Source organism: Pseudoliparis swirei, chromosome 8 (assembly GCF_029220125.1).
Source record: "Pseudoliparis swirei isolate HS2019 ecotype Mariana Trench chromosome 8, NWPU_hadal_v1, whole genome shotgun sequence".
NCBI classification, from domain to species: Eukaryota; Metazoa; Chordata; class Actinopteri; order Perciformes; family Liparidae; genus Pseudoliparis; species Pseudoliparis swirei.
Window position 1 is genome coordinate 4,165,880 of NC_079395.1, and position 23,076 is coordinate 4,188,955.

The 23,076-nt window shown below is 46.4% G+C and overlaps 1 protein-coding gene across 3 annotated transcripts; it reads left to right on the forward strand.

Annotated features, from left to right (window-relative positions):
* Positions 1 to 4,475: 4,475 nt before the first annotated feature.
* ranbp9 (RAN binding protein 9) lies at positions 4,476 to 22,822 on the forward strand. Of its 3 annotated transcripts, none has more exons than XM_056420284.1 (15): positions 4,476 to 4,738; positions 5,146 to 5,377; positions 7,216 to 7,327; positions 8,000 to 8,052; positions 10,129 to 10,296; positions 11,062 to 11,084; positions 13,839 to 14,023; positions 18,983 to 19,095; positions 19,218 to 19,326; positions 19,775 to 19,929; positions 20,045 to 20,198; positions 20,609 to 20,730; positions 20,810 to 20,961; positions 21,509 to 21,620; positions 21,793 to 22,822. In XM_056420284.1, the coding sequence occupies exons 2-15, from the start codon at positions 5,161 to 5,163 to the stop codon at positions 21,921 to 21,923; spliced, it is 1,806 nt and encodes a 601-aa protein (XP_056276259.1). In that variant the 5' UTR covers positions 4,476 to 4,738; positions 5,146 to 5,160; the 3' UTR covers positions 21,924 to 22,822. The 3 variants fall into 3 exon arrangements, with proteins under 3 accessions (XP_056276259.1, XP_056276261.1, XP_056276260.1); XM_056420286.1 differs by having other exon boundaries at positions 4,718 to 4,734; XM_056420285.1 differs by lacking the exon at positions 4,476 to 4,738 and adding an exon at positions 4,747 to 4,763.
* Positions 22,823 to 23,076: the final 254 nt, after the last annotated feature.

The following is a 23,076-nucleotide window of genomic DNA, read 5'->3' on the forward strand; positions in this document are numbered from 1 at the left end:
CCTATCCCTCCCCCCGCCGCGCTCCTCCCTCCTCCACTTCCTCCTCCGCGCAGGTCTCCTCGCGCCACCAAACGGGTGCACCTCCTTCTCCTCTGACCCGCAGCACCAGACAAACAGGTCATGATGGTGTTTGTCCCCTGACGTTGTTTTGTGATAAATCAACCACAACATTACGCTGCTGAAAACATGACGTCACAACCAGTGGCGGTTCGTCCATAGGGGGCGCTAGGGCGCCGCCCCTCTTAAAATTTGGAGATGAAAAAAAAAGAAGAAGAAGAAAAAAAAAAAAAAATCTGTCAAAAAACATTATATGCCAAATCATTTAAATAGTAAATATACCGTGTTGACGCGCTAAATGTGTGTGGGAGACCGTAAGCCCCTGTCAACAACCACTTAAGTTAATGTGAAAAAATATAATATATCGCCATTATCACGGAGAGAAGCCCTCCCTTTTCGGGCGCTGGTCTAACGTGTGTACGGCATCGATACAACATTTCAGTCGTTTTGGCAATGACCGGCTTCACATTGGCGGATGAAACTGAATCTTGGGCGCACAAATGTGCGCACGCGATTGGATTATTCGGCAGATCAGAGACCCGTATGTTCCCTCAGCCCATAGAGCAGTGTTGCCAGGTCCGCGGTTTTCCTGCGGAATCGGGCCACTTTTGAAGTGTTGCTGGGTTGAATTTTTGTCCTTGGTTCAGGTAGACCTATTTTGCATGCAAATTACATGAATATCTTTAAATAAAAATCCATATTTTAAATGAAATAATTTATTCATACCCAAATCCTACCAAACTGACTCCAGATCAGCACGTAACACATTTTATTTATGATAATATACTGTATCTAATTACACAAGGCCATTTTAGGACATAGGGGAAATAACTGTTTAGGGAAAACTGCTTTTAATGCTGGCAAACTAAACATATGTTGTTACTTTGTAGATATTACAATATATTTGGCAATGATAGCAATGCTGTTGGACTTTAAAAGCAGTGTATATGGTTTGGCACGGGCATATTTTGAGTTCTGATATTGGGCTGGTATTTGGGCTGGTTTTGATTGGCCATTGGGCTGGTTTTGTCACACAGACCTGGCAACCCTGCTCACAATGGTTTTATATTGCTGAGGGTGAGTTGAGTGAAAAACGATGTTGCACTATTTTGGCTATATTCTTTTATAGAAATTAACCGTTTATGTTACATACAGTAATGGTCGCAAATACGATCACGGCGTCCAGCTGTCGTGTCATTTAGACCGTCAACATATACGTTTGGTGGCGGTCTCATTGAGCCACTTTGGCACCGTTTGTTTAGCTACATCCGGTCGCCCGACGTATATTTTCCTTGTGTAAATTGTGTTTTGCGTGTCTAGGAAGTGGAAGTGCAGAGACAGATCAGAAGGCAAATGTGTGTGTTCTGTTGTCTTCTGCAGGTATGTGTTTCCTTTGTTCAAAGTTAGAATTTTCTCTGTTTCTGCTGAAATGACTCTAGCTCATGTAGTTATTTATTTTGTCCATTAGGGTCTCTGTTTTCCCTTGTATGTTACATGTCATGGTTTTGATGAGAATTGTTATTATTTAGATTTAATGTGGTCCTGTCTTCCATGGACAATGGTTTTATTTTGCTGAGGGAAGTGGAAGTGCAGAGACAGATCAGAAGGCAAATGTGTGTGTTCTGTTGTCTTCTGCAGAATAAATAAGTGCTGGGAAAATCCACCATCTGAGCCGACTTCTTCCATGCCCGCTCCACATCTGTAACATCTGCTCTGAACCTCTTTCATGTGAGGGTGAAACTCTTTTATTTTGCAAACCTCTAAAACCCAACCCAATGTTTCTTAAAGAATTCTGCTCTGAACCTCTCATGCCCAAAGTTACAGTGTGTTGATAGTTGTTATTGGACAGTGTTGAGCACGCTGTGTTCTTGAAATAAAGCTTTGGTTTTTACAATATTCTACTCAAAACCTCTTTTCTTCTCATTGTTGAGTGCTATTTAAACCGCGTCGCCCAACTGCGCCCCCCCAAAAAAAAATTTCACCAGCCGCCACTGGTCACAACTGGTCCGACGTTTCCTAAAAAAAAAAAATTAACAAAAACTCACGAAATCCGTGATTTCAAAGCCTCGTCCAGCTGTTTACTGACGTTAGTTATGTTTAGAGAATAGAGAGAGAAGAGAGAGAGGAGAGAGAGAGAAGAGAGAGAGAGAGAGAGAGAAGAGAGAGAAGAGAGAGAGGTGAGAGAGAAAAGAGAGAGAGGGAGAGAGAAGAGAGAGAGAGAGAGAGAGAGAGAGAGAGAATTCTTATTCCGTTCTATTTAACGGGCTAGTCTAGGATTTGCGTGGCCAGACTGAAAACAAATCATACGGCCTCTCTTGTTCAGAGGGCCGGGCCAAATGTGGAGGCGGCCGTATCTGGCCCGCGGGCCTTAGTTTGAGGACCACTGCTCTTGGCTGTTGATGTCTATCAATATCGCTCATTTTGAAAATGACGTAAGAGGGCAATACGGATCCGTATCAGACCAGCGAGGAGGGCAATACGTGGCTGGCATGACGACCCATTAGCCAATCAGAACGCTTGTACTGTTGTTGCTATATAATAATTCATCTTTATTCATAAAGAAAATGTAAGATGATGCTGCCCAGAGGAAAACGCAGGTCGAGGACAGCTATCAGTTTATTGCTGCTAATGCTTCAACTCTGTCAGAATTTTTTTTGGCATTGGGTGCCCTTTTTTTGGTTTGAGCACCTGCGCCTCAAAATGTCTGTGCACGTGCCTGGAACCAAGTGTTTCCATTTCGTGGTCATTTAAAGTCAAACCCTGATGTTGTAGTTATTTTAATAAACCTAAAAAAGGACTTTTGAAGCGCTTTTCTTTTAAAAAAAAGACAAAAGAATAAACATCAAACACAAATACTCAAAGTAAACAAACTTTTATTTTTCCCCTTCTACTACACTGATGTTATTTCAAATTGTGCGACACGTTTTCTTCCTTTACCGTCAAGACGCTGTTAAACATGTCCGAGCGGGACACTAAACAAACATTGAGGATCTTCTCCCAGAACAGCTTGTCCTCGTCCGGCGGATGATTAAACGACCGGCTCTTCGACTCTGAGCAAGTTCTTCCCTACAGCGGCCGTAACATCACTTCAGATTCCTCTTCAGTGATGCAATGAACATTCCCACATGTTGGTGTGAGGGACTTTCACAGACCCGAGCAGGCCGAGTTTCCTTTCAGCCTGTCGTCTACCTCCCGACCGTGATCCCAGCTGTTGGAGACGCGAAAACAAAAACCTGCGTGGACGTTTGTATTTTAGTTAATTCCCTGCCAACCCATTGATAAATGACGGCGTATATATGTTACAGTGCGGTGCAAATGATTTGGTTCCATAAGCAGCAAGGCAGCTCGACCGCAGACCCTCAGAAGACACTGAGGTAGTTCATTCCAGGTTGTTTAATCAGTTTAATATGTGTTATGCAACATCCTCTAAAACCCGCTGGATTGAAAAGATAAGGTCCCATGTGTCAAAATCTATTTATATCGATATTGTGCTGAAATACAGCGTCTTTTCCCAAAATTCATATGCGTTTAATGAATGATTCAACAATAAAGTAACCGATGACAAACTTTTAGAGGTTACGGTGTGAAGGAAACTTTACTTCCGCCAGGATTATGTTTTATGGGAAGTTTTTGTTGTTGTAATTTAAGTTAGGCAGTGAAAAATAGCGCTGGAAATTTGGTGAAAACAATAAATAATATAGTATTTTTTTATCGCTTACTCATTGTTTACACATTTCATTTGAGAAATATTTGATTGGTGGGAGTTGTTTCAAATAGTTGTCAAGAGAGATGATCTTCCTTGATGTCTTCATTATTGACATTAACAAGGGCGTGTGATTGGTTTGCACTTTGCACTCTCATTTCATCTTTGGTTATTGTGCATGTTATGGTTTTACAGTTTTTTATCTGGCAAAGTTATGATTTGGAGGGTTAAATATTGGGTGAATTTAAATTTAAAGGTAGGATTAGGCTGGAAACTGCCAATGTCATTTGGCAAAAGTGTTGACGGAGCTAGTGGTGTTTACCAACATCTGAAATGTGGCTGTGGGAACCAAGGAAATAAATTATGTGCAGAATAAATAAGATTGACGATGTCAAACAGAAGAAATAAAATAAGAAGAAATAAGAAAATCTGGCAACTGGTAGTTAGTCTGATGGCCTTATGTGATCATTTATGTGTAACTTTTTCTTTATTATGTTCCTGTCAATATTTGTTCTTGTCTTTAGTTGTTTAATATATTGATTTTCACTCGAACATGATCTTCTGCACTATACCTCAGCCATTCAATGATGAGGCTCGTAGTGCGTAATAAAGTTGTTTATTACATACAAAAAATATCTATATGCAATAATATACTCGGACCTTCTGCTGGCAATAACAACAATAACACAATGTGTTGGCAAGCTGATCAATAACCTTAATCCTATTGTTTATTACACATTTTTAAAGCGCTCAACACCCATTACCTTTGTCATGACATTCTCTTTTTTTTAAACGACACCGTATATAGAAAAACAACCCGTCTTACCTACTGCACGTTCCGTTGTGTGTATTTATGACGCGTTCCAACAGGAAGTGAGTGGAGGCTGCTCTCAGCCAATCAGATTCGCGAATGACGCTTCGACAACAAACAAAAGATCGAGGCTAGCGCGAGCTCATCATACTCACCCGCTAACGTCAGTACGTAACTTTAATCCCAGCGACGGTTTGTCTTTTTGTTTTTTTAACGGCTCTCCTTAAATCCCGGTCCCCTGTCGTAATCGTCTCTGTCTACGGCTTCTTGTCAACTAACGTCAAAAAACCCCGAGCTGAGCTAAACGCCTTAGCCGGGGAGCCAGTTAGCTTAGCGCTCCGGCTAACTAGCTCTGCTTAACCAGCAGAGCCAGTTAGCTTAGCCTAGCTTAGCGCCCCAACTGACTAGCTCTGCTTAACCAGCGGAGCAAGTTAGCCCGATAGCTAGCTTGGCTAACCCTCCCTTCTTTTTTCTCCTTTATTTTTCCGTATCTATAAACTTGACGCTGACGGACAGAAGTGGCTTCGGCTTGTTGTTGACGAGCCGCTCTCCCCCCCCCCCCCTCCCCCCGTAGAGTCTGGCGGTCGCCATGTCCGGGCAGTCCTCGGGCTGCGGGTTCCTGATGTCGGTCGTCGTCCACGGAGACTCCGCTCTGAACGAGCAGGAGAAGGAGCTCAACCAGCGGCTGCGGCGGCTCTACCCGGCCGTCAACGAGCGAGAGACCCCGCTTCCGCGCTCCTGGAGCCCGAAGGACAAGTTCAGCTACATCGGGTTGTCCCAGAACAACCTCCGCGTGCACTATAAAGGTACTGACACCCGGACGCGGGGGGGGTTTAGCGGGTCTAAAAACAAAGTAGGCTTCATCAACAACAACAACAAGGCGAGAGGACATCTTGCAACCCGACCAGCTGGCGACGTGTATCCACAGCCGGAACGTTGACCTACTAGCTTGTTAGCTTCCCCTCCTTTCGCTGACATTACCAAGTGTATTAGCTCAAGCGGTGTGTACATTATTTAAATACATTTATTTATTCAACATATCGTTAACGCGTCTGATGTGGAAACATTAACAAAGTGCATCTCTTGGTTTGGCTCGATGTGAGTCGGACATGACCTAAACATACCTTATTTTTATTGGGGGGGGGGGGGGGGGGGATACTGCAGCATTATTATTAGAATATTAATATTTAATATTAAATGTACAGGAGATACACTGTCGAGTATCACAACTAGCTCAAGTTATTCCGAAGAATTAATGGGCTTCCAGTGACGTAGTGATTGGTGGCAGAGTTGAGGGTTTAACATCACGTGACATTCAAGTCGTTTAGTGAAAGCTGCCAGGAGTTTTTTTTTTTTTTTTTAAGGCTTCGGCCTACAAGAAAAAGCTAAACGTTTTTAAACATAAGAGAAGGAATAAGCTGTAACTGTGCTTCCTGGGTGTGTTCTCCTATTCTGGGTCTGACCAGGCCCTCTACACATGCGCACTCCTCCTCGCGACAGCCAGAATATTCTGTCTCTATGCAACACATTCACCTGGATGTCTCAGAGCAGGTGTGCAGGTTGTCAGTGGAACGTTAGCATTGCAACCTTTTTGAATTTAATACGTGAACCACCTCCAGGGAGCAGAAGAATGTCGCTTCTTGAAGTCTTAATTGGTTTGAACGTGACTGTCTCGCTGTGGCAATCAGGGATGTCATCATATTAACCTAAATACACTGAAATAATCTTTTTAATTTAGTTTAATCATAATTTATAAATATTGATTATTTAACAGTGTTATCTGAAACCAACCAACATAACTTATTACTACAAAGAAATGACACCAAGGCTGTAACTTACCGTGGTTGATTAACCAGCACCTTTTTGTTCTAATCAATTCATCGTTAGTTAGATTTGAAATGCAAAATGACAACAAATGTCTAGTTACAGCGACTTAATCGCAATTATTTGCTGCTTTTCCATGTATTCTATAATAAAAGGTCAAAACAAGGCGTTTGAATATTGCACCCAGTTTTTTTCCACTTTTCTGAAATGTTATTTACCAATTAGTTTTAGAAAATCTTTAGTAGATTAACAAATAATGAAATTAAAATATTTAAAGCCCCAACGAACATCTGTCTGTTTGGTGAACATGGGGATGTCATTTATATTTCTATAGAACGCATCTGGAAAGGTGTTAAACAGCTAGAACATGTCACTAAAGTGAGGCAACATTGTGAGGCAGAAAATAATCGCGACATAATTTGGGATTAGGCCACTGTATGTTGGTATGACATTAAACAAAAATATTGGGACGTGTACTAATTAGTAAAACGTTTTTAATATAGAGTTTCTGCTCAGATTAGTATTCTGGGTCAAAGCTACAAAAACACAAAACGACAAGCTCTTTTTTTTGTTTTCTAAACACTGGCTGACAATGATTGATGGTTTCGTCGTCCTCGCAGCCTTTTGTGCTAAAAATAAAAATCTACATACGTTTCCGCACTGTGCTTTGAGGTAAAGTGGCGTTCAGAAGCTGGAGAAAAGCTTCTCTGTGTGTGTGTGTTTACATCCCTTTGTATGGATCCTGTAAAACGGGCCCGTCTGCATGTATATTGACCGCATCCCGCTGCTCCCCGTGTCTGTGTCTCGCCCCCACCCGAAGGTCACGGCAAAACCCCGAAAGATGCCGCGTCGGTACGGGCCACCCACCCCATCCCGGCGGCCTGCGGCGTCTACTACTTCGAGGTGAAGATCATCAGCAAAGGCCGAGATGGGTGAGGACACAGAGCACGTCTGTGTGTCGTTTACCGAATCGGCATGACTTCAATCCTGTTAATTGAGTGGGGGGGATCTTACGGTAGCTCACGAATCATCTAAATAAGAGACGATCGCCCACAGGAGATTAGCATTCTCTCTTATCTGAGATTATAAAATGTGGTTCAAATCTAAATGCAATGCACTTCTTGCACTCCTACATATGAAAGCTGGTTTGAGTAATGTATTCTACATCTGTAGCATGTGTGAGTTTAATCCATACAAATATTATTATTTTTAGACATTTATATCGGCAGACTGCATAACACCGAACAATCTCATGAAGTGGAAGCTGGATTAAACATCTTCACAGGGTTAAAGTTCACTTTGGATGGCCTCATCTTCCTGTCTGACGGTCACATGACCGCCGGAGTTCTTGTTTTCCTGAACCAACTGACCCCCTTTGACCCAAGATGCCTCCACACTTTGATCATAAATAATAAATTCCCACATTTAATTGGATTTTGCCGTGGCGTTTGTTCACGTCTCAAAAGAAGAAACGTGCTGTGGCTCGTTTTAAATATTTAATCGCACGTTTTTACACTGAGTATTAAAACGGCAACGGCCATAGACGACGATGCGGGGTGATCGTTTTACCTGTCCGACTAAACCCTCAACCGTCTGCTCCGCAGGTACATGGGCATCGGCCTCTCGGCTCAGGGCGTGAACATGAACAGACTCCCCGGTAAGGTGGCACCTTAGTGTGTGTTTTTTTTCCCTTTCCTCCACAGTGTTTGTCGTCTCTGCCTCGCGGGCGCAGTGAGAAGAACTCGCCCGTGTCTCGGGTGCGTTATACCTCTCTAGCTGTTTGTGTGGGCGTCGTCTTGTCTGAACTGATTGTCTGGTAGCGGTGCGTGCCGCCGGCGCTCTGGAGACGATCCACTCCGGTTATTCGTAGGATAGATTTCTACACGTGTGCGATTGTTCTAGGACGGGGGTCGGGAACCTATGGCTCGCGAGCCGTATTTGGCTCTTCCGGTGACGGCATATGGCTCCCAGACAATTTTGCCCGCCCCCCTGTAATTTTCTCTATCTTGCCAGATTACAGCAGAAGTAATGTGTCAGGTCCTTTTCTTAAAGATGTCTTTGTTTCCCCCCCCCCCCCCCCCGTAGCATCATGCAGCACCAGAAGTCGCATTAAAAGCAAGCTGTATTTAATTTATTATACGTTAAAAATACTATATGGCTCTCAATGAAATATATTTAGAAATATTTGGCTTTTATGGTTCTCCCAGTCAAAAAGGGTCCTGACCCCTCTTCCAGGAGGAAAGCGGCTCACGTTCCTCTGGCTGTTATCGCAGTACGTATCGGAGAAACCGAGTCTTGGAGGCAGAGGATGGAATAATCTGGGTGTGTGTTTTTGAGGGCGGGCCTTGATCAGAGGGCCGCAATATTACAACGGAAATGCTCGAGTGACATCTGGATTAGTGGTTGACCTACATGTGCTGTCCAATCGGAGATAGCCGTATTTAGAGAGCAAGACCGCAATGTTTTTTTTAAACCTTTTGTATTTATACTAAATTCCTGAACGGAAGTGAACATTTATTAAACAGTTATACATATTACTGAACTCACCCTTGACTTTTCTGTGGAATATGTTACATTACATTACGGGTTAAAGGCTAGCTATGTCATGAGATAACAGAATCCCCCTACCTGCAGCTCTAAAGCTCACAAATTAACAAGATGTATCACGTTTGGTGAGCCGAAGTGTAAAAATGATGTCGCGTGCCCCATTTCTCGATTCCCCCGTCAGTCATTTTTAATGTATCGTAGATATTGGTTCGCTTCGGCGCGACAACGTTTCCGCCGCCGGTTCCTCCAGCCGTGACACGTCGGCGTCGGTGGATGTCGGCTCGGAGGTTATCAGGCCCAACGGGAGCCCACCCCGTTAGTCAGTCTGAGAACTGGGCCCCGCCCAGGAGCTCCAGGCCCGACGCAGCGAGATAACAGGAGGCCCAGAGCAGACTGCAGCGGCCCCGGCTGACGGATAGACGCTTTTAATATCCACATTTCCCACTGAAAAAAACAACTAGAATGGGCACTCGGTAGAGCGCATACCTTCGCATATTACAAGATCGGGCATTGGATTATGAACATTTTGGCATTAGGTGCATGCCAATTGGATAAAAATTGACCGCGCTATGGTAAAAAGAAGATTTTGACCTTTTCATGACTTTGACCCGATCGATCCCAAAATCTAATCAAATGGTCCCCGGATAATAACCAATCATCCCACCGAATTTCATGCGATGCGGTTTAATACTTTTTGAGTTATGCGAGTAACACGCATACTAATAAATAAATAAATACACGGCGATCAAAACATAACCTTCCGCATTTTCAATGCGACGGTAACAATGTGCAAGTCCAGTGGTTTGAAAAGACGGACTTTCTCGGTTCAATTAGGGTACGGGAAGCGTCCTCGAGCAAGGCACCGAAGCCTGATGTGCGCCTGCTTACTGTCTCTGTTAACCAAACACACCTGTATCGCATTTCTCGAAGCTTTGGAACGTTGACGACGCATTTCTGTTTCGGACCAGCGATGTTTTCATTAAGTCCCCAAGAGTCCAGCGTTTTTATTTGTTTAACATGATCTCTTCCGTCTTTATTATCGATGCCTCTATGATTCCTAAACACGGGACTTTAGACTCCAATGTGTGCTTTTATTATCGTGTGTGTTTTTTCTTTTTAGTCCAACGATCCACCATCTCCTGCGTTTTTCACACCTCTCCGATTGTGACACCTTCACTTCCCTCAGGTTGGGACAAGCACTCGTACGGTTACCACGGAGACGACGGGCACTCCTTCTGCTCGTCCGGCACCGGGCAGCCCTACGGACCCACGTTCACGACCGGCGACGTCATCGGCTGCTGCGTGAACCTCATCAACAACACCTGCTTCTACACAAAGAACGGCCACAGCCTCGGTGAGGAGGAGCCCAGAAATCTGAGAATATGTTGTTGGTGCCCTGTGGTCACCCGAAGCTACTGGTGATCAGAAAGGACCAGAGCCTTCTTTCTTTTTACTCGCCTGCTGCCGGAATGTCTTTTAATGTCGTAAGTCATAGGGATGGGACGACATTGGATTATTTCGTGGTAAAACACGATAAATTGATCGAGACTTTACTAAATTTGTAGGGTAAAAAACTGTAAATATCATCATGGGGGACTTGAAGAAGCCAGAGCAGCAGACCGTTTATTTAAAGATCTTCAAGAAACACACGGCAAAATAACAATGGGAGAGGGATCGCTGGTCCTCATACATAGTTTAACATTAGTACGAAAAATAAGTAGAAAAATAAGAACAGTGACACTAAGAAATTATCTTTTATTCATGCAGAGGGACCGTATGAATTATCTTATTTAAGTGTTTTTTTTCATTCTAAATAGATGTGTCCCATGCAGGTGGCGACTTCTTGTTCTGCAGAGACTAAATTACTTAGTCTGACATCGGATTGAATTATTATTCTAACGACCGCTTCGAGTTCATCTTTTCTTCTCCTGCGCGAAGGAATCCGTGAATAATGCATTTATAGTAATAATAATGCATCTCACGATTACATGACATTTAAGAAATTGGTTTGCTGCAGTAAGATGAGCGTAACTAAATCACCTCGGTAGGTGTAGAACGATGACTGTGGCCTCTGATGTGTGTGTCTCTCTTCATGCTGACACTTTCTCTCCTTCTGCAGGCATCGCCTTCACAGACCTTCCCGTAAGTACCAGAGTCGGTCCACTCCTTTCTGGTAAAGCGACTTATTCATTTCATACTTAATCGGGGCCGTCGGACAGGAGTCTGTTTACACTGGGGAGAGAGTTCTCTTGTGATGTTTAGAGACTAATGATGGATGGAGCTGCTCTTTGGCACTTGAGATGACGAGCGTGGTATCGGTTAACGCTCCGCCTGAATGTTGAACCACGTGTCCGTTCTGCTTTTTAAGATTTAGTCGACCTGTAAGCCATTTTCTTTTTATATCATTTCTACACTGACAAAGTTTCCTCTCATAAACGGTCATTTAAAAAAATATGTATTTTTCTTTTCTTGAATTTAGCAAGATAATATGCAGCGTTGATTTTTATTCTTTTTTTGAGTAATCCAGCTCCTATTGTCAGGAGACTTTGGGCAATCTGTTTTTGACATCAGTGACTTCCAACGTAACGTGGAATAAACGATATGATGCAACAGCAGTGATGACGTGCCCATTGCAAAACCCGCTCGGCGATTGAGAATTAATATTCGACTTCCTCCGGTCCCCAGCGTGTCGACTCCCGGCCCTCGTTCCGCTCCGTGTCTGCCGATTCGACAACATGTTTACCCGTCGAATTAAAAAATAAAAGGCGCCAACGTGTCCGTGCACGTCTGCTCCGAGCGGAATCTCGCTCCCGTCTCACCCCTGCGCTTCATTAGGTCGACGCCGCGGCCTATTTTTATCGAGGGTGAAGAAACTAAGAGCCGTAGCCACAACAATCGCCCATTGAGCGGCAACACGGGCTTCCTGGTCGAGAGCCAGACATTCGTGGTCCTCCAGAGTCGTGCGGTACGTCACCACGGCACAGCTGACCTTTGTGGCGGCTGGACCGTGACAAAGGCAACTCTGATACGGACACGCACACCACGTGTACTCCTGTTCTCATGGGGACTTTAATCGACTACAGGGTTCGTACGCTCATGGAAAACCTGGGAAAGTCATGGAATTTTAAAATGGTCATTTCCAGGCCTGGAAAAGTCATGGAAAAAAACTTAAATCATCAAAGTTTTGGAAAAGTCATGAACATTTGTAATAATCACATGAAACACGATGACCATCCATCATGCTTTATCTTTTAGAAGCCGCCGCGTGATGTTTATCAAAAGGAAGTAGAATTTCAAAGCTTTGCCCGAGCCTCAAATTGATTGAAAACGTGCAAAAATGCAAGTCACTCCCGACGCTTTCGCTATGTTTTCAACTGTCAATAATAGCAGATAGAAGGTGTCCTCTTTCAGCCAATCATTGCCGTTCATTTACGCAGAGTTTGAAATTATTAATATGTTTTTTTAAAGAAAGACGCTCAAAATATAAGCCGGCGTACGCTCTCGATACGCAACATGTTCTACATTGTTCATGTTTATACCGAGATTTCAGTTTGGTCGTGGAAATTTGATTTAAAGTCCTGGAAATCCATCGATCAAAATGTGTAAGAACCCTGGACTAGTTGTCCCCTCACCCGTAACCTCCTCCTGACTCATTTGAACCATAACCAAGCTGTCGTATTTCAGGCTACACAGCGTGACGCAGCAGCTACAGCGTTCGCTTGCGTGGCACCGATCGATCCAAACTCCATTCATAAATCAAGCATTTAAAAAAAAAACATTTGTTTTCATCTCACTAACAAAGCAGGAATTCAGATTCTGTACCATTCTGCATCCTGATGTTATTTCGTCATTTCTTTCCGTTTGTTGGGATTAAATCTCAGTCGCGTTTATTTTTGGGTTCGAACCGCCGCAGTGAAGCAGTTTCCCGGCGATATCTGGCACTTCCACGCCAAAGTACAAAGCTGCACTTGTGGTTCTCTCCCATGGTTTCACGCTGGAAAGGAATGGCTTACTTGTTGATGGTTTCCGTGGCGATAAGCAGTGCATCGAGTGTGAATGACGCAAATAAAACACAAATCATCCCGAGATCAAACTCCCACAAATTCGCTTTGCGGTCGGTGGTCGCGCGGCATCAGACCGACTTCTGTCTTTAACACCAGTCCTCACTCTAATCTCCCCTCACAACCGCACACAATCAACCTTTATTCTCTCCTTTTAATTATAATATTGTAAACATGTTGTCATACTCCAATTTCAATCCAAGAAGAACTTTTCTCTCACACACACACAGTCCAGGAGCCCTTTGATCAAATCAAGGCTGTAATTGGATCGGTAGAAGAATGAACCCACAGAAGCCTCCTCACCTCGTGTTGTTTATCTCTTCGGCCGATGTCATGGCCCCTTACTTAACCCTTTGGCTTTGGCATGCAACGCGTCAACAACCGTGTGTCAAAACACATTTTCTATTCGTCAGGAAGAAAATGATTAAATCGTGACGTCTCTCAACCGCTCTGAAGTCAGTCAGCCGTCAAACATCGTCACGCCGCCGGTATTGATCCCCGAAGGAGACATTTACGTGCATGAAGGGGAGATGGAGAAGTTGAGTAGCGGACCGTGAAGGAGACATTATAACACCGGAGCTTAATGGATGCTTTATGGTCAATACAAATCATCCTTCTTGCTTCTTTAGTGTCTCAGGAAATGCATTTTTTTTAAATTGTAGAATCCGCTTGTCAGATCGAGCTTTCGGGATAATTGGAGACGGACATTCCTCTTAGATTTTCCGCTTTCCTGTTTACATTCAAATGTTCTTTTCCCTCTTTTGATTCATAGTCCAGATTACCCCTCTCCCTCTATCATCCTAATTCTCTCCTCTCCAATCTCCCGCCGCTTCAGCCCAACTTGTACCCGACCGTGGGCCTTCAGACTCCAGGGGAGGTGGTGGACGCGAACTTCGGCCAGCACCCCTTCGTGTTCGACATCGAGGACTACATGCGCGAGTGGAGGACAAAGATCCAGGCCCAGATCGACCGCTTCCCCATCGGAGAGCGCGAGGGCGAGTGGCAGTCCATGATCCAGAAGTAAGAAGTCCCGAGCATCAAGTAGCCCGTTTAAGAATTGCGATGCAACGATACTGAGAGGCCTTTACTGAAATGCAACCGGCTGCTAATGAGTGCTCCAGAGACGGGAAGTACTGAGACAGGAAGTACTAGACACCGTAGGCGACGCGGCGAGGATCACGTCCCGGATGGGAGCGAGCGGGAGCCGCGATCGGGGAGTAAAATCTGTGGGACTCTGTTTATCCCTCATGTGCCATACTCTGACGGGATTAGCTCTCTGTTGCTATGACTACTCGTCCAGAATGGATTCAATCTCTATTTGACGGGGGATTGGGGTTGATTTTTATATATTTATATATATATTTATATTATTATATATTTATATAATTATATATATATTAGGGCCGTCAATCGATTAAAAAAAATTAACTAATTAATCGCACATGTTGAAATTGCGATTAATTAATCGCGATAAAAAGTGTTTTCCTTCTTTTTAAAGACAAAACTTCACACAGCGCTGTGTTTTCAAAGAGGCTCCTACATATACAGTGCCAGCGAGGTATTTAATATCGTGGATGATAAATTGTTTCTTCAGTGAAACATCAGATTAGTAAAAAAAAAGAAGTATATTGAGACCCCATTGGTCCTGTCATCTTTACCACTGAACAGCAGAACCAGTGGCCTTGGTAACTGACTGATTCAAATATGTCACGTTAACCCTCTGGAGGCTGGGGGCATTTTATACATTTTACAAAAAAAATTAAATTCACCGTTTAAAGTCTTTTGCATGTGACACACCCCCACGTGTTATACATCAAACATTCCAGAACAATCTCAGCTCTGTAATGAGGCTCATTGTCCTCGCGCCGTGTTCTCTGCTCTCTGACTGACAGGCTGCTATAGATTCAAGATTCAAGATTCAAGATGTTTTATTTGTCACATACACACACAGGGTGTGCAGTGAAATGAAAGTGGCAATGCTCAGCAGGAATGTGCAAGGGCAACAAGTACACACTATTTACAAATAAAAAACAACACAATATTTACAGTAAGTGTGTGTGTGTGTGTGTGTGTGTGTGCCTAAGAGGGCAGTTGTGTGGGTCTATGGGGGTCCTGGTGAGGTCGGAGTTCACAATCCTGATGGCCTGAGGAAAGAAACTCCGTCTCAGTCTCTCTGTTCTTGCAGCGTGACTACGGAGGCGCCTGCCTGACCGCAGCAGCTGAAACAGTCTGTTGTTGGGGTGGTGAGGATCCTTCATGATCCTGCCGGCTCTGGTTCTGCACCTCCTGGTGTACAAGTCCTGCAGGGTGTGGAGTGTAGTTCCAATAGTGCGCTCAGCCGAACGCACTACTCTCTGCAGAGCCTTCCTGTCCTGAGCGGAGCAGTTGCCAAACCAGGCTGTGATGCTTCCTGTCAGGACGCTCTCTACAGCTCCAGAGTAGAAGGACTGAAGGATCCTCTGGGAAACTTTAAATTTCCTCAGCTGCCTGAGGTGGTAGAGGCGCTGCCTTGCCTTTCTCACCAGAGTGTCTGTGTTTGTTGACCATGTCAGATCCTCGGTGATGTGGACTCCCAGGTATTTATACCCGCTCACCCTCTCCACAGTAGTCCCGTTAATCCCCAGTGGTGAGTACGCCCTCTGTTGTTGTACCTCCTAAAGTCCACAATCAGCTCCTTAGTTTTGGTGACATTCATGATGAGGCTGTTGTCCTGGCACCAGAGTGACAGATCAGCAACTTCCTCCAGGTAGGCCTTCTCGACGTTGTCGGAGATCAGGCCCACCACCACTGTGTCATCCGCAAACTTGATGATGGTGTTGAGCTGAACCTGGCCACACAGTCATGTGTGTACAGGGAGTACAGTAGGGGCTGAGGACGCAACCCTGGGGGATCCTGTGTTCAGGGTGAGGGATTTGAGGTGTGTCTGCCCACCCTGACCACCTGTGGCCTGGCGGTCAGGAAGTCCAGGATCCAAGCACACAGGGGTGTTCAGTCCCAGCTCAATCAGCTTGCCGCCAGTCTGAGGGGACTATGGTGTTGAAAGCTGAACTATAATCAATGAACAGCAGTCTCACATAGCCCCCTCTGGCTGTCCAGATGAGAGAGTGTGGTGTGCAGTACCTGGGAGACAGCATCATCCGTGGATCTGTTTGGGCGATAAGCAAACTGCAGCGGGTCCATGGAGGAAGGGAGGAAGGCGCAGATGTAGTCCTTTATCAGCCTCTCAGCATTTCATGACCACCGAGGTGAGGGCCACCGGTCGGTAGTCATTCATACATGCTGGAGAAGCATTCTTGGGCACAGGGACAATAGTGGATCTCTTGAAGCAGGCGGGACCACGGACTCAGCCAGGGAGAGGTTGAATATTGTGGTGAACACTGGAGCTAGCTGGTTAGCACAGGTCTTCAGTACTCGCCCAGATATGCCATCTGGACCTGCAGCTTTCCTGGTGTTCACCCTCAACAGAGCCCTCCTCACACTGTGCTCGGTCACAGAGAGTGTGTGTTCATCCCCAGCGGTAGAACTCACCGGCTACGCTTAACGGTGTTGTTGTTAGCGGCGAGCTAGCGCTGTTGTTGCTAGCCTCAAACCGTGCATAAAATGAGTTCAGGTCGTCCGCTAGGGATGCGTCGGCACTCACCATTGCGCGGGTCTCCTCTGGTAGTTTGTGATAGTCCGTAGCCCCTGCCATAGGCGCCTGGTGTCGCGCTGCTCCATCTGTGATTCCACTCTGTCTCGGTACCTCCTTTTGGCGTCCTTCACCGCCCTCCTCAGTCCATAGACCGCTGCCTTGTACTCGTCCATGTTGCGGATACAAGACCGAGTTATAGGCAGCAGTCCAGGCCTTCACAGCTCCACGGATGGCTCTATCGACCCACGGCTTTTGGTTAGGAAAGTCCCTAACTTTTACCGTGGGGCGATGGTGTCCGTTAAGCGTTGCTATGAGGCTCATTGCTACTTCCGAACTCGCTGACGTCACTGGAACTGGATTGGATCATGTCCCAGTCGACGATACGTGAGCGCCCTGTAGCTCAGCCTCTGATTGGTCAGACCACCGCATTCGTTCCTCGTCACTACCGCTTCCGCGCGATCCTTTGTTTATACTCCGGAAGCAGAAAATGGCGGCATGGTCTGATTTCCCTAACGGAGTGAGAGAGACAGCCTTGCTGCCTCTCTTGAATGGCGATAGCAGTGGTCCAACGTTCTTTCCCTCTGGTAGCACACGTAATGTGCTGGTGAAAGTTCGGCATGACTTTTTAGGTTTGCCTTGTTAAAGTCCCCAGCCACCACCACAGCCGCTCGGGATACTTGTTCTGATGCCGACATAACACATCATGTAGGTCCGATAGTGCTACGCCGGTGTCCGCTTGTGGTGGAATGTAGACGGCTGTGGTGATGACCGAGCTGAACTCCGGGAAGGTAGAATGGACGGCATGAGATCGCCAGATGTTCCAGGTTCGCGAGCAGGAACGAGAAAGAGTCTTAATGTTCTTGGGGTCACACCACATGTTGTTTGTCATGAAGCAAACCCTCCACCCTTAGATTTACCAGACTCTTCCGTTCTGTCTGCACGGAAAACAGAGAAGGACTCGGTTGGGCATATGACTCGATCCGGCACCAGCGGGTCAGCCAAGTTTCCGTCAGACAAAAGATGTTACAATCCGCATGTCCCGTTGGAATCTGATCCTTGCCCTAAAATCATCCATCTTATTTTCCAGAGACTGGACGTTAGCAAGAAGGATGCTGGGCAAAGGTGGACGGTGGGCTTGAACTCTCAGTCTGTTCAATTCCGCTCCGCTTCCCTCGAAGTTTTCGTCTCTCCCGTAGTAGCGGCTCCACTGTTGTTGTTTTGGTTCGCCGACAATCTCTGCCGGCCACGCTGGATCGATGGAAAAAGTGGACAAAAACCCTTGTTTTGCGCAAAAGTTTATGTCCAAAAGTGTGCTGCGGTCGTATGCTGTTAGTGCCGATGTGTTTGTGGCAAAGAAAATATTAAAAATAAACACAAAAACTAAAAGAGCGCACAATCTCCGCGGAGCTGCCGCGACGGCGACTGGACACAGCCGCGCCATCCTCCATCCAGCCTCATCTGTGGTGGGAGGTCCTTTGTGATTTACTGAGTGTTCATTGGTTGTTTTTTCCCCGAAATGTTGACAGACAAACGGATTGACAAATCACGTTGAAGGTTTCGTGTGACGAGTTCTTTCCGCGCGCGTCACCCGACACGTCGCCCCTCCGTTCCTCTGTATCAGAGGGGGAGACGGGAGGAAGGAGCGGAGGAGGAAACCCGACTGATTCATCCACGAGTTAAACTGATTTCTGCTCCTTATTTTCGCAGAGAAATAATTGTTTTAAAAACGGAAACAGTGTCAAACCGTACTGCCGCGGTTTGACACTCAGAGGAGTGTAAAAACTTCAACGAACACCGGAAGCAAGTCGAACCCCCAGTTGCTTCCCGGGCGCATCACTGCAGCCCACTGCTCCTTAATAACTAAGGATGGGTTAAATGCAGAGAACTAATTCCCCCTTGTGGATTAATAAAGTATATTAAAAAAAATAAAAAATAAAAACAAAGTTGCGTTAAAATATTTTAGTGCGTTAACGCGGCCAAATTAATCGCATAGATTAACGCGTTAACGCTGACAGCACTAATATATATATATCCAGGAAACAGAAGTTTCTGTGCGGGTGTCAGCCAGTGGATGTGGACTGATGACCTGAGGCCTCTGAGCTCAAATCTTCCAAGATTATCAAGGGCTGTGTGAAGAGAAGACAGAATTTTGTCGGATTTGGGAGTCAAACGGACGGTTCCAATCTTGTATTTCTAATAAAAAATATAGTATTCTACAGTTATGCTGGTGTAAAATTAAGCCAAACACTGCATCAGCAAATAGACTGTACACAAGAGAGGGATGCCGAATGCGTCTCCGCTGCGTGTATTCACGCAGAGCCTTTTTTTGTTTGTTTGCACCTCGTCAGGATGGTGGCTTCCTACCTGGTGCACCACAGCTACTGTGCCACGGCGGAAGCCTTCGCCAAATCCACAGACCAGGCCGTGCACGAGGAGCTGGCCTCCATCAAAAACCGACAGAGTGAGTCCTCCTGTGGTTTCCGTCTTTAAATATAACCAGAACTTCTGGTGCCGGGACCGCGGCCCCACTGGATCGATACGGTGCCGCTGTCGCCGCTCAACATGTTGACTGTCGGTTTGCAGAAATCCAGAAGCTGGTGCTGTCCGGTAGAATGGGCGAGGCCATCGAGACCACCCAGCAGCTCTACCCCAACCTCCTGGAGAGGAACCCGGACCTTCTCTTCATGCTCAAGTAAGACCGATGTTGTTGTTTTCTCTCGCACATTTTGATTGAATTAAATCCAATATTTAAACTTGAACGGGCACTCGGTAGAGCGCATACCTTCGCATATCACAAGATTGGGCATTGAATTATGAACATGTTGGCATTAGTTGCATGCCAATTGGATACAAATTGACCGTGGTATGGTAAAAAGAAGATTTTGACCTTTTCATGACCTTTGACCCGATCGATCCCAAAATCGAATCAAATGGTCCCCGGATAATAACCAATCAGCCCACCAAATTTCACGCGATTCGGTTTAATACTTTTTGAGTTATGCGAATAACACGCACACATACAAATAAATAAATACACGGCGATCAAAACATAACCTTCCGCATTTTCAATGCGAAGGTAATGAAAGGAAACCTCGTCTTACTGGATTCCCTCCTCCGTTCCCTCCCCCCTGCGTCCCCAGGGTGAGACAGTTCATCGAGATGGTGAACGGCACCGACAGTGAGGTGAGGTGTCTGGGGGGCCGCAGCCCGAAGTCTCAGGACAGTTACCCCGGCTCCCCCCGGCCCTTCAGCAGCCCCAGCCACAAAGCCAGCAGCTCCCAGCCTTACCTCCCAGGTATCAACACTTCTCCATTTCACTGCCAGTTACCTCTCTTCTCCTCCTAGTATCTGTTTAAAAAAGAAAACCGTCTTTCCCGTCGTTTTTTTGAATGTCATTTATTTCCCCCCAGGGTTCGACACCAACTGCTGTAACGGCGTGACGTCTAATAAGAGCCACAGCTCCTCCCCTCACAGTCACAAGCCCTGCCCCCCCAGCGCTGGCTCCACCCTGCCGGCGTCTGACGTCGGCCTCAACGGGAGCCACGGCCAGCCGCCCGTAACCAGGTACTGGGAGGACCTCGCTCACATGGAATTAACTCTTTTTTAAAAGCTGAATTTATACCTCAAAAGGAGCCTGTGATTAGTACCCACTCCTCGTAGGAACTGCAACACACACACGCACACACACACTTAAACCCATATTACCTTGAATAGCTCAAACCCACACAGACCCTTATGGGGGACAACGCGCTGTTAGACTGGATTCAGTCAAATGCATTTCTTTAATGTCGGCCTCCTCCGGTGGCTTTAACACCTCCGCCTCGTTACGCTGTGACATCATCACTGTTGGGTTAGGGTTACAGGGGCGCCGGGGCGCCGCTCTTTCCTCGCGGTTGACCTCGTTCCGGAGGAGGAGGAGGAGGAGGAGGAGGAGGAGGACCTGTTGACTCCACTGAACGTCCTTCTCCTCTCAGTAGCGACGTGGACATGGAGGTCGACCACTTCACCAACGGAGTGACCGAATTGTCCTCCAACGGTTTCCTCAACGGCAGCTCCAAACACGCCGCCGAGCCCGACGACTGTGACGCGGACATGGGTGAGTGTGTGAGTGTGTGTGTGTGTAAGTGCATATTGGCGGGTGAGCGCTGTGCCCACTCTGGCCCGTGGCTCTGCAGAGGTGGAGTCGACTCAGTCCAAGAGGCAGCTGTGCGGCGGCAGCCAGGCGGCCATCGAGAGGATGATCCACTTCGGCAGGGAGCTCCAGAGCATGAGCGAACACCTCCGCCGCGAGTGTGGCAAGAACTCCGCCAACAAGAAGATGCTGAAGGTACACACACACACATGCACACACACACACACACACACAAGTATCACTGCACCCACGTCAACATATTTCTAAAGCGATTTGGCTGAGATATTCTGCACTTTGGAACGACTAAATGTTAAATTACATTATGAACCGTCATTTCTAAAGGATGTCTTTTAAAGTGCCCTAACCTGGACAGAAACTTGAAAACAGTAACAAGCGCAGAAAGGCATTTTGGGAAATCCCCAAACACTGAAGTGGTGCCGTGTCATCAGTAATACTGGAGGGATTTAGGATTGTACCTCCTGGATAGTTGGACTCACAAGAGCCAACACATCGGGTACTACATTTCCCATCATGCAACTTAACATCCCTTTGCCTGCCTGTTTTTTTATAAATGTTCAGTTCTTACAAACTGCTGATTGGTTATTATTATATTTAACATCATATAATAATGATATAAAGCACCTTTTTACTCCAACGTGAGAACAGAACGTGGAAGGACTCGTGGTGTCAGATCGACAGGAAGTGAGGTCACCTGTTGTTGTTGTTGTTTGTCTCCTTGCAGGATGCCTTCAGCCTGCTGGCCTACTCGGACCCCTGGAGCAGCCCGGTCGGCTACCAGCTGGACGCCATTCAGAGGGAGCCCGTGTGCTCCACTCTCAACAGTGCAATATTAGGTGAGTCAGCCGACGCACGTTGGGTGTCGTAAAACAATGCGGCGGAACAAACGTACCGACTGACTGCTTCACGACTGACGCCATCATCAGGCGGTGGGGTCTGCAGTCCTGACAGTGTTTCTCTCTCTCTCTCCCTCTCCCTCTCCCTCTCTCCCCCTCTCCCTCCCTCCAGAGACTCACAACCTGCCCAAGCAGCCCCCCCTGGCCCAGGCCATGGGTCAGGCCGCCCAGTGCCTCACCATCATGGCACGGACTGGCAGCGGCTCCTGCGCCTTCGCCTCTGTGGACGATTACCTGCACTAGCCCTGCGTATACACACACACACACACACACACACACACACACACTCTCTCACTCTGAGGGCCTGTCTAGAAATGTCTCCTTCCACTTCCTCCATCAGTGTCGACGTTAACCACCTGACTCCCCTCGCCGCCGAGGATCAGGACTCCTTTCTGGGCAGATCTTTAGATCGCTTACACACACACACACCACAAGCATAGCAATTCAGACACACACCAACTGTCTTTCCATCTTAAATATGAAAATCCGATCCACACACCCCCCTCCCCCTCCAGCCGTGCGAGGCTGGCGTCTGCATCATTATGACCGACAGCGGGGACGGCAACTTGGAAAATACTCAAACTGGTGTTAAGATGCCGCAGATACCCCCCCTCCCCCTCCCGTATATACCAGGGGGGGGGGGGGGCACCGTACAGGGGTGGGACAGACTTCCCAAAAAACAACTGGTTAAATGGAAAAATAGGACGAAGACGACGGACGATTGACCGTCACGGCCGACCCTTTGACCCGGTCCCCGTAAACCAACTCGCTGAGATCCCCCCCCCTCCCCCCCCACTTCAGGACTTTGGCAGAGATCCGCGTGACTCTCGCGGACTCTGGACTTTGAAGAAGCCGGAGAGAATCTGCATTACTCAACTCCACGTTTCCCCGTTTTTAAAACCTTTTGTTTTTAGTGGTTTCCCGCGGCGCGGTGGAGGCGTGGTTACCTGGCTCGTGTGTTTTTTTTTTTTTTTTTTTAGTTTCTCCAGTTTACAAAGTATGGTGCAGACGATGATTCTTCTTATTATTCTAATTATCATATTAATTATTGTTACTTGCATTCACAGTATATTTGTTGAGCGCCAGCAAGAGCAAGTTCCACTCATTATTATTATAATAATAAAGGTCACGATCCCACCGATGACAGCGTGTGCACATGTTAACGTTTATATACGAGTCTAACTAAATGGAAATGTATCGATAGAGTGAGATATTTAGTGAATGAAAGGAAAAACACACTCCTTTACTTCTTTGTCCCGACAGCAGTGGCTCCTGGAGGTTGTTCCTCGTCTGTACGGTATTTTGACTCCAGGGTTCCTTTGAGATGAAGAGTTGGGAAGTCCTGGAACGCCAGAACTTTAACGGGAAAGAAACTGTGTAGGAACCCTGCAATGAC

Coding starts and splice junctions, on each gene's coding strand:
- ranbp9 (XM_056420284.1), top strand. CDS start 5,161: ATGTCCGGGCAGTCCTCGGGCTGCGGGTTCCTGATGTCGGTCGTCGTC. Junction 10,297..11,061: donor AAAGAACGGCCACAGCCTCG/GTGAGGAGGAGC, acceptor CTCCTTCTGCAG/GCATCGCCTTCACAGACCTT. Junction 19,096..19,217: donor CTCCATCAAAAACCGACAGA/GTGAGTCCTCCT, acceptor GTCGGTTTGCAG/AAATCCAGAAGCTGGTGCTG.